Below are 17,528 nucleotides of genomic sequence, written 5' to 3' on the forward strand. Positions count from 1 at the left end.
ATATCCACACATATACATACTCAGCTTGCATTGCCCACCCTACACACCCTTATCATCCCACCCTCGTTTCGATACGTAGTTACATATATACATACGTATCATACATGCATACATACATACATAACCTCGTGCCACCACACCACACGCGCACACCCACACCCACCTCCAACGCCCAGAAGTGTACCACGGGATCGTCCCCGTGGACCCTTGAGGGTGCCTTGACGCGATCCCATTCGCCCGTTTGGTTCCGCTGCCTTTTTTCCCTCCTTGACCGCACCCAAAAGCGAGTGAGTCACCATGCGCTGCGCGTGTCCGCCTGAGCAGCTCGAGGTGGGTTTTGTATGTATGTGTCCACTCGGCACTGTGTCAGGGTGTGCAGTGCCAGTGTGTGAGTGGGTACCTATATCTGTCAAACACAGTCACGCTCGCGCTCGCGCCGAGGCGTCCGTCCGATCTTCTTGTTGTTGTGGAGTTCTAGGAAAGTAAAATAGAGGGCTGCCTGGCTGTGAACTGTGATCTGCCTTGCCTTGCCCCTTTCCCCCCAGGCAGGCTCGCCTTCTTGACCATTCGTGAGCACGGGATTCGTCGGAGTGTCCTCTCCGCCGTGTGGGATCTGCTCAGTCATTGGACAACCTCGTATTGGCGGAATCCTGCTTTCCAACTTCTGGTCACGCCTGGTTGGTTGCCTAATCTGGCTACCGGGGTACTGCACCGGGGTATCAGTTGGTCGATAGGCACCGGTGCTTTCAGCCTTGCCTGACCGGTTTTTATTTTTATAATTCACGTCAACAAACGGCTTCTAGTTACGTGTTCCTTCGTGGCGGGGTGTAAGTACACTTGTGCCGGCATTTGCTTTTAGACATCCTTCAAATGTTTTCAACCTTGGCGGTGTGAACCGCGCTTGTCTGAAAAATGTATGTCGCCTATGTGATGGGCATATTGCTCATCATCCACTCATTGTTCAATTCTATGGCATCAATCCTCGGGAAGAGATGGCGCACCCTGAAACGTCCCGCCTATGCTGTCTCGGCAGGACAACTCGGCAGGACGCAGATTCCCGTTTGTCCCGTCTGCTGCAGAGTTGAGACAATAGGGGTTCTGGTCGAACGGCTCATCGCCCAGCTGCAGAGACCCTCCCTTCTTCTCGTCTGTTCTCCGTCCGTTCCCCCTCCCTTGGGCGGCAACTTGGGCTCAAAACTCGCCAAATACCAACGAATCCCCTCTCACGATCCGAACTACCGCGACTCAGAGCGCAATCTAAATCTCGACGCATAACCCCAGGATCATCCCCGACACGATGTCTATACAGCTGGGCTGGCTGGCGCAAAGCGCAACCGAGCCGGGACGAACCAAGCATTTTCTACCTAAATCTGGTTGGCGCCGCGTTCCGCGCGCGGCGGAAGGCAATGGCTGGGCTATCCCGCCCACATATCTCCCCGCGATATCCAGGCCAGGACTTGACCTGGTGTCTTGCCAGCGAAGCGGCCACGGGACTAGTTAGTGTTCATCCGGCGTGTCGTAGCAGAGTGCTTGCTGCACCTAGACTGTCGTAGTTTGGCCTTGGGACCCCTATTACCATCATGCCATCTATTTACGGGTGGCTGGGATGTGGAACTTCCTGTTTCCCTTGGGACAACTGACTGACTGACAGACAGATTCCCGTTCTTGCACTGATCATGGACACATCTTAGCACCCCAGCCGCAAGCGCCGTTCCTAGCCCGGGCGCCGACACTGCCGGACTGGATGACGAGCAGGTTTTCTCTCTCCCGCGCAACTTGTTTCATCGTAGACTGTCGTCCAATGACGAGAGACCCGCAACCACAGCTGCGCATCTGCATTTATTAAACCCTCATGCCCGATGATCAGATGTCAGGCTAGCAGAACACGCTGGTGAGTTATGTGCACGATCCCGGCCCCCCCCGGGACGGGCGGGAGACGCACAGTCTGCCGCTCCTACCTTAGATACACCAGACCTTCGTGTGAGCCGCTAGCCTCCGAGACGGGAGTAGCTTGTTTTCTACCCCAGCTGTTCTGTTCTGGTACTTGGCAGCTTGGTTTGCGATTTTCTTGGGCCGGAACGGCCGCTATGCCCCCTTGGGGTAAGGTGGCGCGCCTGGGGGCGGTCATGTGGGCGGGCTTTGGCGTTTTGCATGTAGCTGGATAGGTACCTCCTCCGTACATAGTAGTAGTGTTACTGATCGGTGCATCCGCGTCGTTTTCTTGGCTCGGATCCAGGCCGCGATAATCGAATGGGTGGTGGTGGTGGTGGTCTACGTAGACGTTTCGTCTGTACCACCTGGGCATCGGTTTCAGAATGGCCGAGTGGCTTTCTTGCTGGGGACTCTGGGCACCTTTTTCTTTTTCGTGGCGAGACCCTTCCAGAATAGAGTGGATGGAGGGTTAGGAAACACTTGTTCGGTAGGTGTGCGCCTCTTTCATCGCTGTGTGGCCGCCGGAACTCGCGGGCCTGTTCCAATTCGTCATCGACTTCATAAGGGCCTTGGTGCACATAGATGCCCACCATCTTTAAGCCGATCTTCTGACCGGTTTGCGTGTTATGATAATGTTTAAAACTTTAATCTTCTAGGGCTTCAAACGTTGTGGCTGTCTGCTCGGTCCCGAGGTGAGTTCGAAGTGCTTCTGCGCGAGGATGGTGTCGAGACTAATTGCCTACCTCCTCGTGTTGTCGACTCTAGACAACGATCAACATGTATTGGGGGGGGATCATTTGGAATCGAGGCCACGTAATTCCGACAAACTGAGTCCCAACTGAGGTTCTCTGGGCTCAGCTGGGCTTGAGGATGTGATATTTGCCACTGATTCCTGGCATTTGGTCGAAAGGCTGATGTGCTTGATTGGTGATCGAGGCCTCCGTTTGAAGCAACTTCTCACTCGCGTCGTTCTCTTTGTCAAGCACCTATCGAGCAGCTGTTTCAATCATGCACCTATTTTTTCGCTATAGAGGTGCTCGCTTCTCGCTGCTGTGATGAGCACATCTTGCACCAGGTGCCACATCGATCATCACAATCACAATATGCCGTGCATCAAAGCTTGCGCCAATATCACAGGGTTGTTGATTGAGGTGAGAATTCCAGACCGCCACAATATTATGTGAGAGTAGCCAAGCTGACGCCTTGTCAGCGGCCACTCTATACAGATTGTGACACCCCTCAAATCAAGTACCAGCTCGCTTGTTCCAAGTCTCTTCTGACTCCAAATCCCGGAGAACAGTCTTCCGTTGAATCGAAACCAGATTATAAGTTTTGCGTCTACCTAGGTAAGTGAAAAGTTACAGAACCAACCGAGGAGGAGACTGAAACTTTGCACCTGCAAAAAGCAAGTTTATAATTAAATGCCTAGGTGTACGAGCACAGCGCCAAGTGCACGAATCAATGCTCGTCGGCGCCAAAAAATACTACCACCACTATTACCTAGGTACCCTGGTGGTTTGACACTTTCCGTTTCGCCTATACATCGGATAAGATAATCTTCTATTGGATGAACTTCTAATGATAACCTCCTGTAGGATAACCTCCTGTAGGATAACCTCCTGTAGGATAGCCTCCTCCGAGATAACCGGTTTGGTGCCAACCTGGGAACTTTGATCTCCAAGTCGCCCAGAATACCCAGGTGGGTACAACATCTGTTTTTGTAGGTGTGGATCTCTGGTCTCATGAGAACAAGTCGTGAAGAAGGTATCATGCAGTGGTAGGGAAGTCCAAAGCGGACACTATGCACAAGTCACATATGGTTGATGCTTTTGTTCTTCGAGCCTTTCAGGATTCTCCCCCTTGAGGCCTGGAGAGAAAATTAAAGCAATGCACAGCTCAATTGCGTGGATCCAGTCGAAAAGCGACGCGGGTAATTTTGCCAGTTGCTTGCGGTGTTCGCAATGATTTACCTGGGTAGAAATCAAGGTCTGGTCCGGATGGCGATCAATATCATTACGAACCAGATGAAAAATAAGTTCCTCCTGGCTGTGCACGATTACAACTTCAACTCTTCACGATTCTGCTCGCTCAGTCCACCGACCTTCCCAGTCGTTGCTTCCGGAAATACCTCACACCGTCCCCAGGTAGGAAGCTCCCTGAAGGCGCCCGGTATGGACAAAGATTGAGCCGAGACACCAACGGCGAGGGCAAAGTCACCCGTGATGGGTATGTCTTGCGTGTCCTGGTTCGCGCAACAATCAGCCGATGTAGCAAGTCCCGGCCGTGTTCCCACAGAGACTTACCTTGACCACTCTCCATGAGAGATTCTCCTTGAGATACGCTACGACAGCCGCCGTGTTGCCGATATCCACCTGTCGCTCTCCCAGAGCCTCGTTCAGGGGCACGGAGCCGGTGACGAGGATGCCTTCCTCGGCTTGGGCGACGCAGTTGGCGCAGTTCTCCCGGGAACGGTTGGACAGCATCGTCACCGTCCCGATGCGGTTTTCTGAGAGGAGCCAGTCTGCCGACGAGGCGGGGACCTTGCCCAGGAAGACGTGGATCCCCCAGGTCCCTGTCAGCGCGAAATTCTTCACCCGCAGGAATACATTCCACTGTTTGATTTCATGGCTGTCTCTGGTAATATTTTCCTTCGTGGAAGAGGCTTCAATGGGTTTGCCACTTGTTGGGGCAATACCCACGAGCTTATGCGCCGTCGGCTGGAGTGACGAAGGGGCATAAAGCTTGTAGACCTGCTGCGTGACATATGCCTTCATCTGGTCGGGCTTCTTCAAAAGGTCCAGCGGTGTCTCCGGGTAGTAATACCCGCCGTCAAACGTGCTGATCAACTCCTTCGTGTCGTTGGCGACATAATAATCGCCCATGGAGTGCGCCGAGCCCCTGTGCCACGGCTCGAGGCTCGACTTGCCGCCCTCCATAGCACCGTTCCGCATCACGAACCGGTCCATCAGGGAGGGGTACTCGTCAATGGTGCAGTTGGGGTTCACGGCCTGCCAGAGGGCCGTGAGCCGATCGCAGTTGACGTGATGTAGCCAGAAGATCGGGTCGAACGAGCTCGCCTGCACGTCCGTCATATTGCCCCACTGCCCCCCTGCCTCGCTGGCAGTGTTGTTGGTTCCAATGTAGTCGTGAATGGTATTGTGCATCCCCTCCACCGAGCTGTACGCCTTCACTGGCTGCTTGGGTCTCCAGGCCTGGGTTGTGAACTGGTCAAAGTTGGTCACGTTTGTCAGCGCATCGAAGATAGATGTCTTGAATGTCTTGGCGACGGCGGCAATTTGGGCATTGGCGATTTCTGGGTGGTTGTTGCCATTGGCGTCCGGACAGCGCTTGGATGCTTCCCAGGCGGGTGTAGAGGGCCACTGCATCTGGTTTTGCATGGTGGTTTTAGCCCACGGGGATGTGAATCGGTAGGAATAAAGCGGATTGTCTGATAGATGCAGAATCTCCTTTGATCCTGATGTCTTCCCTGGGAAAGTGAGTGTAATATCTGGGGACATAGTCACGGCTGGGAGATGAGGATCAGATGCCCAATCCCAGTACCTGAGATCAATGCGTCAGGGTTCACGGGCAAAATGCAAGACGTTCCCAAGAAGCCAAGAGAGAAAGGTCTTACGGCAGCCGGACGTCTTGGAGTGCCGTCCTGTACGCATCAGCGGCGAAGCCAGTCGCCTTCGAGACAATCTCTTGAGCGTAGGCAAATATAATTTGCTGAGCATGTTAGCGACCACAGAAGGCCTCCATAAAGTTACATTCTTCACAAACCTCATAGAGCATCATGTACGGTCGATGCCACGGAATGAACAGGACACTGCGATGAGTGCAATATCCAACGTTTGCGGCTACCTCGGTCGTGGGATCTTTCTGCCACGCAACATATGGAACTCCGTGTACTCCTGAGAGCCTCTCATCAGGTTTAGGCACGTGAGTGATGTCGTTAATGGGTGTATGCTACTTTACCTGAAACTTGAAAGTAGCTAGTTCCGTTGACGTTGTCCTGATCAAACTTCTCATTGCCATTTTTCTGCCATGCAGAAAGGGCCTTGACGTAGAGCGCGAATGCGAACTCATGCTGGATGCGGAATACATCAATCGGTAGGCGCTGGGCAGGCTTGCCACCAACTACTTTGACGCCGGTGATGGGAGTTGGGGAAGGTATAACCGGAGGCATGCTTTTGTTGGATGACTGCTATGCTGATAAACCTAGGCTCACATAACTGATCTCAATCGTTGATATTGTACGTGGCAACAGAGCTAAGCAGCTATTCAGTCTATGTGGGCAATTTACTCGCATTTACATTGTTGTTCGAGCGTGGCTGACCAAGAGTGAGTATATTAGCATCACTGGAATGTTCTGGTGAGACTGCGGCTGGCCTGGGCGGGCGAGACTGTCTCATCGATTATCTGTCTGAAGCAAAAGTCACGAATATTCCGGTGAGATGCGGAAGAGATGCGGGAGACGTTTCTCGGCCTCCTATAGCCAAGAAAATAGCTGAATTGATCAGAGGCGCAAGCGAGCAGTCACGCCTGAAACAACGGCGGAAATAGAGCTCGCTTACCATTCTAAAGAGCGTCAGGATCTTGATATACGGGGAGCTACTAGAGACCTGTGCACCCGAACACTATTGGCTGCAAGGGGTAGAGGACTTCACAAGGGACCAAGTGGAAGCAGCGTCGTTCTACTAATCCATATCTATATTTAACTCTTTAATATAATATAGTATAATATAAGAAATAAATAAATAAATAAATAAATAAATAAATAAATAAATAAATAAATAAGTAAATAAATAAATAAATAAATAAATAAATAAATAAATAAATAAATAAATAAATAAATAAATAAATAAATAAATAAATAAATAAATAAATAAATAAATAAATAAATAAATAAATATATAAATAAATAAATAAATAAATAAATAAATTTTAAATTAAATAAATTTTAATTAAATCTTTATTTTAAAATAATACTTATAATTTATAATAAAAAGTTTAAATTATTTATAAAGAATTATAAATTTAAAAATAAAGTTATTTAAGAAATAATATAAAAGAAGTAATAAAGTTATAATTTTATATTATAAAAAATATAAAGGTTATTTAACTTTTTATTTAAATCTTTATTTAAATCTTTATTTAAATCTTTATTTTATTTTATTTTATTTTTTAGATAAGATAGGATGATAGAGAAGAGGAGGAGAAGGAAGTCGGAAGGAGGAGGAGGGAGTAGGAGGGAGGAAGAGGGAGGAGGAGGGAGGAGGAGAGAGGAGGAGGGAGTAGGAGGGAGGAAGAGGGAGGAGGAGGGAGGAGGAGAGAGGAGGAGGGAGTAGGAGGGAGGAAGAGGAGGAGGAGGGAGGAGGGAGGAGGGGGGAGGAGGAGGGAGGAGGGGGGAGGAAGAGGGAGGAGGATGGAGGATGGAGGAGGAGGGAGGAGGGAGGAGGGAGGAGGAGGAGGGAGGAGGAGGAGGGAGGAGGAGGGAGATAGCCCCTATTTTTATACTTAAACCCACTACATTACACCCACTAAATTTTATAGTATAATATAGTGGAATTTAAAGTAGCTTTTATATAATATATATAGTGTGGTTTTACTTCTATTTTATATATATCTAAGGATATATATAGCGCCTTTATATAGTGTAATATAATGTATATAATGTAGATATTTATATATACTTAGTGTAATGTAGTGTATTGAGTGTAGTGTATGGCCACCCTGCTTGTCTCTAATACTCTAGCCAAACAGATCATGATCCATGATGATGTCTCAAGCCATGAACGGAAGGCCTCTCTTTGCCGTCTTCAGACTGTCGCATGGAATGTCGGAGATCAAAGCAAATGGGCTGACCACAAGGTCATGGTACCAGTACACCTGTTGTTGGGGCTCAGGCGTCAGATTCGGAAGAGCGTCCACACTCTGATTTGTCTTCAAGACCGTGTACTGTGTTTGGTAACTAGGAGTGTCACTGTTAGAAAGTGGTCAAATGCATTGCGGTCAGGGACATATTCACTAGAGCTGAGAGCAGTTGTTTATGGGCGCAGGGTAAGTCTGTTCCATGCGGCCCCACGATTCATAGGTCGTTGCTGTTTCATTGTTGGACGCAACGAATGTCTTGTTGGGGAAGTGCTGCATTTTTCATGATCAGCTCAAGTTTAGTCACCAGCGGTCCACTCACAGTGATCAGAGACCTACCACCAGCTCTCTGCCGTTGACAAGGAAGGCATCCTTGCATTTCTGGATTCCAGCGGCACCAACGCAGTGAATATTCTCGGTCGTCTGCATGCCATCTGCGGGGAAGTAGTCGGTATAGCCAGTTGTGACGCTGCCGTCCTCGGCTGCGTTGACGAGACTGCGGTTGCCAGTCAGCTATGTCAATTATGGATTTGAAGGTACAAGACTCCGAGTCCACTTACGCCTCGAGGAATGGCTTGACCTCTGCCGGGAGTCCGGGCTGCGGGTCGTAGTCCGCGAAGTTGATCGCCGCGGCCAGCTGCGCTGTGGCGAGGAAAAGTGTTGCGGCGAGCATGGTGAGTCGTGCAGGCAAGTGTCACGTAAAAGTGAAGTAATCGACGAGTGGGATTTCAAAGACAGTGATCGATCTAGAACGGTGGAGGGCGGACTGGCAGAGCTGCGGTTAACATTCCGGTTTGTTTGTCTTTGGGTTTTCATGTTAAATATGCGAGTTTGCCCGTTTGTTTAACGGTCGTAGCCGAAACTCTACCCCCTATCAAAGTGCCACTATTCAGATTGAATGAACAAGGCCCTGGGGGTTTGCTTAGCGTCGTCTACTCAGCTTTGTTTCTATTCATAGCCGACTAAACTGTTTCGGCGAGAAGCGCCGGAACTATCCGGGCTGCAAGGTGCATTGTGTCAAGGCTTGTACGGAATTAGCCAAGATTTGGGCAAGGTATGGAACAGGTTTAGACAGAGATAACATTCGAAGAGTTTGACATACAGCTATTGCCAAGCAAGGTCGTATTAATTAACAATATGCTTGTTGTTGAAGAACCCTCACAGGGCATGTTTATGCTTGAACGGAAACTAATTCTGGCGAAATGGCTTTCATTTTGTGCTCATGCAAGTGCGTTTATGACTGGCTTTCCTTTTCAAATTTCCCATTTCTCCATCTCCCAGCAAACAGGTATTATGAGTATTACACACCGTCAAGAGATACTTAGATCATGGCCTTGACTGCGCCAGCTTCGACACGATACTGGAGACTCCCGCAAAGTTCAGTTCCTCCATGGTCTCTTCCCACAGTCGATCTCGCAGCGCAGAACCTTCTGCAGTATAGTATAGTGCGGGGAATGGTTTGATAGTCCAGTCGCTGACGAAAGATCCGTGGCTCTCCGGGCCCTTGACCACGGCCCCGTCGACGTAGGTGTCCGCGCCCCACTCCAAGCGTCGCCCGACGGTCTTCACGAAGATCTTGAAGGGGAGCGACACCTGAGTCTCCCTTCCTATATCCGTGCTGGCAGTCAAGCCAGGGTTGACTGTGTTGACTATCACCTCGTCGGGATTGACACTCTCAGCAAGCTTCGCGACAAACCCCACGAGTAGGAACTTGGTGGTCGGGTACTGCACGTGGGCGTCAAACTTGGCCGGGGCGGCGAGCCGTGGCAAGATCGCCCCACCGGCGGGATCAAGACTCGCCCAGTATTGCGTGTCGGAGCCGATAACACTCAGCCTCGCCGGTTTGCCGGGTGCCCGCCTCTCCGATAGTACCGGAAGCAACAAGATTGACAGTAGTGCCGTCGATAGGTAGTTGACCTGGAACGTGTTGTCGTACCCCGTGTGCTCGTTCCTGGTGAACTGCGCATTCTGCACGCCAGCGTTGAGGATGGCGATGTCCAGCCGCGGCAGCTCGTCCCCGACACACCGCTTGGCGAAGGCGTGGATGGACGCGTACGAGCTCATGTCCAGCAGCCAGACCTCGATCGTGGCCGACGGGTGCTCCTCGCGCAGCGTCACGGCCGCCGCGTCGCCCTTGGCCTGCGACCGCACGGCGAGGATGAGGCGCGAGAGCCCCAGCCCCAGGAGCTGGCGCCCCGTCTCGAAGCCCAGGCCCACATTGGCGCCCGTGATGATGGCTGTCTGGCCGGAGAGGTCTGCGTTGATGGGCTTCGGCCGGCAAAGAAACTGGCGGTACAGGAACCCGATGAAACTGGTCTCCCAGCGGGCGTCTTTCTCCAGGTGCGCAGACATGGTGATGGCGTGAAGGGTTTTAGATTTGTCGGGGATATTCAGCGTGAGGCCATCGTTGAACGACGGCACACAGCCAGAGCCCCTTAAATTGCCCCTCAGCTGATATAGCCGTGTTTGATGACTGATATCTGTGTAGCGGCACCATCGCAGCTCGGGCCCGGGAAGTCTACCAGTACGAGTACCCGTGTGGTCAAGCTCGTCTGTTGTGTAATCGTATTCTACACAAGGTCCGATCTCAAGTCCGGATCGATCCGCAGGATTTGCCAGGGTTGAAACACTGAGCCCTTCGGCCTTCGGGTTGGTCCACACACGTCATGGATTACCAAGCGTCGCTGCAGTGCTAGCTCGGAGTTCCTTGCTTCCTCCGTCCGTATTACTCCACTAGCTGGCTGACTTGTACGCCTTCGAAATTTGTAGGTAAGTTTTAAGAACGAGACCACCGACCAACCACACACGGCAGACTAATCGATCCAGCTCATACCCTTGATCAGGACGGTATCTAGCAAGCCCGCGTGATGCAGGAGCAAGAGACGCATCACATCTGCAGGGCAGCCAGGCCCATACAACCAGCAGAAACAGGACGCATCCGGCATTCGACTACCGAAGTGTTGTGACGAGATGTACAGAGAAGAGTGAATGCTCGTCGGTTGTTGCCGACCCCTGAAGAACATGAGGGCACCGCCATCCTGGAGCGCGACCCGACATACGCATTTCAGGAGGTGTCACAGTGGCTTGACTGACTACGCGTCTCAGGCGACTCCTATTACTTCCCTACCTAGGTACTCATGGCAAGGCGTTCCTGAAGTGGTTCTAGAAATGGGTTCCGATACGTTTGCGCTGAGGCCAAGGGTTCGGTGGCCTTCCCGCTAAAGCCTCAAGAATGATGCTCAGCCACCCATAGTGTTCGCTGCTAAATTCCCTACATGGGGACACTTACTATATCTGTCTAGAACGATACCGAGATACAATGTCTTGTCTTTCTAGGACATTTGCTGTTGTTTCGGCTTAATAGAGGGACTCGAAGAATAAAAGTCGCTCCCTGATCTGTTGGCGGCGTGATGGTATTGATACGTATCAATAGCTGTACTTTGGTGCCCAACACCTACTGAAGTAGGTATTTAGCCTTCCCAGGTGGCCATCTAACCAGATTTCTGACTCTCGAACCATATGGACACTACCCGGTTATTTGATGAGCTAATGTTCGAGGGACAAGATAGAAACCGTCTTACATCCTGGCCTTCTGCCTCTCCACATCCTGCTTGAATTGTCGGGATGTCGGTTTTAGGTTCAACGGTTATCATACCGCAAGGTCTACAGGCGCACATGTTCCATAGCTCATTCATATGTCATCGTCTTCTAAGACGGGAGAGTTTCAGCGATCGATCGAGTGTCCTCGAAGCCTCAACTGAAGGTGTGCAATGGAGACAGCTCTGCCACATGTTGCACAGCAAATTGAGTTAGTCTTGAGGGTTTTTACGGGCACTTGTGACAAACCGATTTCTGCTAGAGGCGATGAGTGCGACAGGGTTGTCCATGACCTGCCGCCTTCAACATGAAATTCGCGTATGACAAATTATCATGATGCTGGAAGGGAGCGAGGAAACTGAAATTACATTGGCCTGCAGTAGCTAGAAATGCAGCTCCTGTATGCTGGGGCACCTATGCGGCTCCTCAATGCACCGAGCCTAACTTGACTGCATGTTGTGCATTGTTGGGCGCAAAAGGAGGCCAAGCTTTGCCTCAACCCAACTTGAATTTCCTTCCTCACCCCCACAAGGCTGCGATAAAATGTAACTGTAGGAGAGAATAATTGACGTTGAAACTCATAATTACCCGATTAGTACCTCGTATTCGCTTTCGACCCAGTCAACGCAAGGCAGTGCAGTGCCGAGTTCATGCCACTCAGTTAATACTGCAGCGCTTTGCGCAGGAGCCAAAAAAACGTTCAAACTCTCTAACAAATGGCGGACATGAAAGATTCGACAAGGCGAAAACGAAAGGGTCTTTGACATGCGGCACTATTGCATTCCGTGGCAAGGCAGATTACGGAATGAACCTGTCCGCTTCCCATGACACCTGTCGGAATGAGGCAGGGCACACCCAATTCGTCGCGAAGATGGGATGCAGGGACCGCAGTTGGGACGAAACGTCATTTTTGACCCGTTCACCAAACAAACACCGCCCGGGAAACCAAGCCTCGATCTCCGCACGTCATTACTATCGGGCGGGCCGGAGCGGAATGCGAAGATATAGCACGGTAGATGAATAGAGCTCCGTGTTGGGAAAAACTGCAACCGTCTTAGGCAGACGATGTCTTGGCGACTTCAGTTCTAGACCTCGGGAGACAGGCTGAATGGACAGCCCCCCTATACCGTGAGAAATATTGTCAACATCAGACTAACGATGATGACGCCCAGGTGCCCCGTATGTTGTGTTGTTACTTGTAGAGTTGGGTTTAAAAGACGTCCATCGCCGCCATGCCTAGACTTTCCGTCCATAGCTTCATCCTCACTCAGCCTTGTCTCCATAATCCTCGAGAATCGACCTCATCATTGGCTTTTGTTCTCAACACCGTTTGCCTGACAACAGTTGGAACACGCATAGTAGTTGTATTTCAACTCCTTGCATAAGCCAAGATGAAGCTTGCAACCAGCACTATCACTTTGCTCCTTTCCATCCTGCTGACCGTCTCAGCTGCTCCAATTCAGTGTGTTTCTCTACCATGGTTGCTACAACCAAACGCGTGAGCCAAAAGCTAATACCCAAACTCACAGGCGAGATGTGTCAGCGCTGGAAGGAGCATCGCCAGAAGGAGTCGTCCCAGTCGTCGGTGCCCGGGACGCCAGTATCGAGGCCGATTCCGAAGCCAGCATGGCCTCTGAGACTGATGGTTCCTTCGGAGACGCCTTGAGTGCCGACGAGGTCTCACAGTACGAGGAGCGCGGCAACCATTGCGATAGGTCGCTTCCAGTTGAGGCTCGCGGCGGCCACCACAACAAGTGCCCCCCACCAGCGGCACCTGCGCCAGTCATCATTGTCCCAGCACCTGCTGCACCGGCGCCTGTGGGAGTGCCTGTCCCCGTCCCAGAGCCTGTGGGAGTGCCTGTGCCAGTACCGGTCCCAGCGCCAGTGGGCGTTCCCGTCCCGGGCGTTCCCGTCACAGTCGTTCCAGCCCCGTACCAGTACGGCGGCCACAAAAAGGCAGACAACTCCACAGAAGAACCCGCTCCGACTGAGGGAAAGAGGCTGGTGTGAGTCGGGAGGACGTGTCTGTAGGAAGGCTGGACAGGACAACAGCACACGGGGGACTCTTCTGAGAAGAGAAGGATCAATGTGAGGGTTGGACAGGCTGGCGGCGATGTCTATGTAATTGTTGCGAGCTAGCGTTGCAAACATTGCGTGTTCTCTTCTTCTGACGATATAGACCCTTTTGATAGTATATACGAGACCACCTATTGTATTAAGTTATTGACTCTGTATTTTATTCCTTGAACCCTAATTAATAGTTAGTATCTTAGAAGGATAGCGCATGATTTTTCGTTCAAGCGTATTAAGTGATAGTCGGGAAATTACGTTGATTCATTGACTGTTCAAGCTGTTTCCTATGACCATCATGTGGTAGCAATAGAATGGAATGAGGCGCAACCACGCTGATTTACTCTGAGCGCACCTTGAACTACCTGGGAATTCAACTCTCAATCCTCCATTGAGGACCGAACCGCATCTTATAGTCGTGATACCAGCACGGCTCGTACAACAGGCCATCCCCCTCATCCTGGTTGCACTCATGGCGGTTCTCCGGCCATGACTGGTAGATATAGCCGGCGTACACAAATATCGGGTATGTATCACCGAATATGTCGACCTTGCAGTTGGGGAATGCCCTGCGCAGCGCCTCGTCGTTGTCCGCGACACCGTTGGAACCTGGGATCTCATCGCTTTCCTCGTCGGTCTTCAGGCCCGACATCTGAATCCCACGGAGCGCCAGGTATCTGAGGCTAGAGAAACGCCCGCTGTGTTCAAGCATGAAACGCAGTACGGACTTGCAGAAGAGCCTATCGCCGCGGTCGGCGGCTGGACCTCGAATGCCCGTGGGCATCCCGTACTCCCTGGACTGGGGCCACGGGTCTCCATCGCCGACGGTATCGCCCGCTTCCTGGGGCATGCGGTGCTCGAGCACAAGCTCCTGGAGCGAACTGGCAGCTGCCTCAAGTAAGAACAGCCATTCCATGCAGAGAATTTGCTCGTAGCGATGGGGTATGTGCGCGAAGTGATCGAAGCAGAACCAATCCCCAGTCTCCCCCGTCGCCGGTTTCACCAGGTGGAGATGTGTGAGCTTCAAAAATGCTCGAGCAAGAGACCTTGGAAGCCAGATGGGGCTGTGTAGGGCCCACGGCAGGTCCTCCTCGTCTTCCCCGTCGTCAGAAACCTCTCCATCCTCTTCGCTCTCTTCGCCGTGAGCTTGAGGAGACCCTGACTGTCCTCCCTCTGCCACCAGTGATCGGGCCTTTGCCTCGGCACCATTCTGCCTGAATGTCTCGGCCTCCTCTTCAGTGACCAGCGTGCGGTTGTCATCGTCCTTCAGCAGCGTATCTTGATAGGCTGCATCGTCAGTAGGCGTTGCCAGCAACCCTAGATTCAGGTGTGTGATATGCTCTGCATTCTGACAGATGTTACGGGCGAGAGCAGCTGGGAAGTATCCTCGCAGCTTGAGGTTTTGGAGATGGGGAAGATTGACTTCCCGTGCCGCAGCCGGGTGACCTCTAGCCAGCGGGAGGCCGACGAGCTCTAGGGAACGCAGGTTTCGGAAGCTTGCGATGACCTCCACCACCTCGTCGTCGACACCCACAGACATACACAGCGAGTGCACGTGCTGGGACAGTTCAGCCCAGCGCTCCTTAGACGCGATCGCCATAGCCCTGACGAACGTTTCCTCTCGGCCGTACTGGAAGTTTCTCCTGTTGAGGTTGTCTGTGGCTCGGGAGGTTACGCCGGGTGGGCAATAATGCCACCTCCGCTTCTTGATTGTCTCGCTCCAGAGCTTAGGATCAAATTCCTGTGAATACTTGCGCGACGAGGGCTCGTAAATGAGCTTCTTGAACGGCCATTCCTCCTCATCCTCGGCCTCCGCCAGGTACGCCTCCACGGACTGCCAAGTCCCATGTTCGACTGACCCGGCCTCGCCGTCTATGTCGATACCCTCGTGCGTGCCGTAGTGGTGCAGCTCAACGTCGCCCCAGACGACCGGCGTGAGCAGTCTGTTCAGGGCCTTGCATGTCCGCGCGAGTGCTGCTTGGTCCGGCCGCAGAAGGGGTGAGGTGATCTCCTGGAAAATCTCGACGGGAATCGCGGTCGATAGCAAAGTCATGGCGGTGACTCTGTCCTAAGACAGGCTATGAATAATGAGCAAGCTTGAAATGAAGTTTATTAGCTTCGGTGCCATTCAGTCTTCCGAATTATGCGCGAGCATCTTAAGTAGTAAGCAATAGATCCCCCGATAACCATATCTTTGCTCCCTAAAGGAGACGTCTGCCTAAGATCACGTCGCATGCTAGCCACTTTCAGGCTAGCACCACCAATATCAACCGCTTCAGCCTAGTTCAATGCTAGGGACCTGTCGACCTAGAACAACAAGCGCGCCAAAGCCGACGACGACGATCATCGACCGATATCACATGCCTTAAACCATTGAAAGTGACTCAGCCAATCTTGAACTGATTGACAATTGTCAAGTTCTACTTATTGTTGTCTTCCTCTATCTAACAACCTTGTTACTGTTAACGTTGTTGCCCTCTAATTTCTGAAGATGCAAAGCTCCCGGTTCTCGTGTTTGCCGTATATGATGTGATGCCATACTCTATATCGCATTGTCCACCTTACTTTAATCCTTAGTAAGGGACTTGTCTTTCAACACTTGTCTTTCAATGTATACTAAAGAGGCTTTTTGAGTAGGAGACTGACTGGTGCCAAAAATGATCAGTGAACGCTTCGCATTTTTATAGGTCTTCACAAATCCAGTCACTTGCTGCCACCCACAATGCTCCGAGTCGTGTTCAGAGGAACATCTCACTTCCATATCCTCATCCCACCCCACTGTTATTCCAAATATGATACTGACCCCTTAAAAGATGTGCCTTTGACGAGACGCCGCCTAAGTGCTGTAGGGTAAAAATGAAAAAGCAAAAGCAAACGCAGCAGCTCTTAGTAGGTTGCAACACCTAGAAGCTGTCACGGTGATGTGTCTGCGCCAGCCCGGAGTCGAACCGGGGGCCCATCGATGGCAACGATGGATTTTACCGCTAAACCACTGGCGCTGTTGGACTTGGTTGTTTGATGAAGATTCTGGCTGACAATCTGGTATCATGTGGGGTGTTTTGCATGTGAAGATGCAGAATCTTTCGCGGCTCCACCGAACACTAGCCCCGTGGTTACATTCCGCCTCAAACATTAATCCACAATTCACGTGTCAAACTTCGTTCCTTCCGATATTGCAAGCTTGAGCGAGACCGTATCATGCAGTTGGAGACATCATTGGAAAATCATCTGTATTAATACTGCCACGCGTTGTCGCATGACCATGATCATGACAATTTTTTTGGGGCCTACTCCCTTGGAGAGGACTTCGAGATGGCTGTACTAGCGTAATTCGTTTATTCCCCCCTCTGTTGGTGTAGGAAGGTCTGCGAACTGAGTCTTGGTGTACACTCCGTTTTACTGGTGTGAATCTCCTATCTCTATTTAAATGTGACTTCTGACGAGTTCATATCTCAGTGTTCGACTGTCCAAAGGCACCCTTTGGGTCTTGCGGAAACTTTTGCCACTCGCAGATCTAACTTTGAAAGATTAGGCCCTCCAAGCCCACGAAAATCACAGAAATAAAACACACACTGTGGAGATCTGACTAAATCATTCAACCGACATCGATCGAGAAATCCTCATGGGGAGCAAGACATGGATGCTGGGCCTTGGTCTCGACCGAGAAGAGACGATGGTGATCGTCGAACGAAGCTCCTGTAATCCCAGTTTGTTAAAGAAAGAGATGAAGCGTCACTACTTTCAATCTTTGGTACTCTGACATTCAAATGTCAGTCAGATTTTCTGACGTATATCCTAGCCCCACCAAAAATCTCATCGTGCAACGTCCCAGTTTCTTCATATATCCGCTGAATCAACTTGCGCAAGCGAGGAGATTCCGGATCAGCTCTGGATGTGGCATTTACCGTTAGCTTTAGGACCCTCACCACGTAGTCGTCATCGACTTACAACATAGCCTCGAGCTCCTCAATATTTGCCCAAACTCGAGGGTAGAGCCGCTCAGACCAAGTATCAAGCATTTCCTGCTCCCCGAGAACTTTGTCGAAGATTAAAAC

The 17,528-nt window shown here is 51.1% G+C and overlaps 5 protein-coding genes across 5 annotated transcripts; 1 reads left to right on the forward strand and 4 right to left on the reverse strand.

Moving 5' to 3' along the window:
* Positions 1–3,988: 3,988 nt before the first annotated feature.
* On the reverse strand, positions 3,989–6,121 carry KVR01_011832 (uncharacterized protein; the record flags this gene model as incomplete). The annotated part of the gene is made up of 5 exons (XM_044790510.1): positions 3,989–4,174; positions 4,236–5,493; positions 5,567–5,661; positions 5,716–5,846; positions 5,911–6,121. 5 exons carry the CDS (start codon positions 6,119–6,121, stop codon positions 3,989–3,991), a joined length of 1,881 nt encoding a protein of 626 aa, XP_044638913.1.
* Positions 6,122–7,719: 1,598 nt separating this feature from the next.
* Positions 7,720–8,620, reverse strand: KVR01_011875 (uncharacterized protein; the record flags this gene model as incomplete). Its single annotated transcript, XM_044791666.1, has 4 exons — positions 8,367–8,620; positions 8,146–8,302; positions 7,964–8,079; positions 7,720–7,906 (listed from the first exon to the last, which is right to left on the reverse strand). The coding sequence occupies exons 1-4, from the start codon at positions 8,477–8,479 to the stop codon at positions 7,720–7,722; spliced, it is 573 nt and encodes a 190-aa protein (XP_044638956.1). The 5' UTR covers positions 8,480–8,620.
* A 378-nt stretch (positions 8,621–8,998) lies between these two features.
* Positions 8,999–10,413, reverse strand: KVR01_011851 (uncharacterized protein). The gene has a single exon (XM_044791112.1). It carries the CDS (start codon positions 10,156–10,158, stop codon positions 9,133–9,135), a length of 1,026 nt encoding a protein of 341 aa, XP_044638932.1. The 5' UTR covers positions 10,159–10,413; the 3' UTR covers positions 8,999–9,132.
* A 2,381-nt stretch (positions 10,414–12,794) lies between these two features.
* KVR01_012039 (uncharacterized protein) lies at positions 12,795–13,413 on the forward strand (the record flags this gene model as incomplete). Its single annotated transcript, XM_044794782.1, has 2 exons — positions 12,795–12,865; positions 12,933–13,413. 2 exons carry the CDS (start codon positions 12,795–12,797, stop codon positions 13,411–13,413), a joined length of 552 nt encoding a protein of 183 aa, XP_044639120.1.
* A 305-nt stretch (positions 13,414–13,718) lies between these two features.
* Positions 13,719–15,600, reverse strand: KVR01_011829 (uncharacterized protein). Its single transcript, XM_044784383.1, has one exon. The coding sequence runs from the start codon at positions 15,524–15,526 to the stop codon at positions 13,847–13,849; it is 1,680 nt and encodes a 559-aa protein (XP_044638910.1). The 5' UTR covers positions 15,527–15,600; the 3' UTR covers positions 13,719–13,846.
* Between the last annotated feature and the right edge of the window lie 1,928 nt (positions 15,601–17,528).

Source organism: Diaporthe batatas (genome assembly GCF_019321695.1).
Source record: "Diaporthe batatas strain CRI 302-4 chromosome Unknown Contig00017, whole genome shotgun sequence".
Lineage (NCBI taxonomy): Eukaryota > Fungi > Ascomycota > Sordariomycetes > Diaporthales > Diaporthaceae > Diaporthe > Diaporthe batatas.

What these genes read in the sequence shown, in the direction of transcription:
- KVR01_011851 (XM_044791112.1), bottom strand. Translation starts at nt 10,158, where the DNA reads ATGTCTGCGCACCTGGAGAAAGACGCCCGCTGGGAGACCAGTTTCATC.
- KVR01_011829 (XM_044784383.1), bottom strand. Translation starts at nt 15,526, where the DNA reads ATGACTTTGCTATCGACCGCGATTCCCGTCGAGATTTTCCAGGAGATC.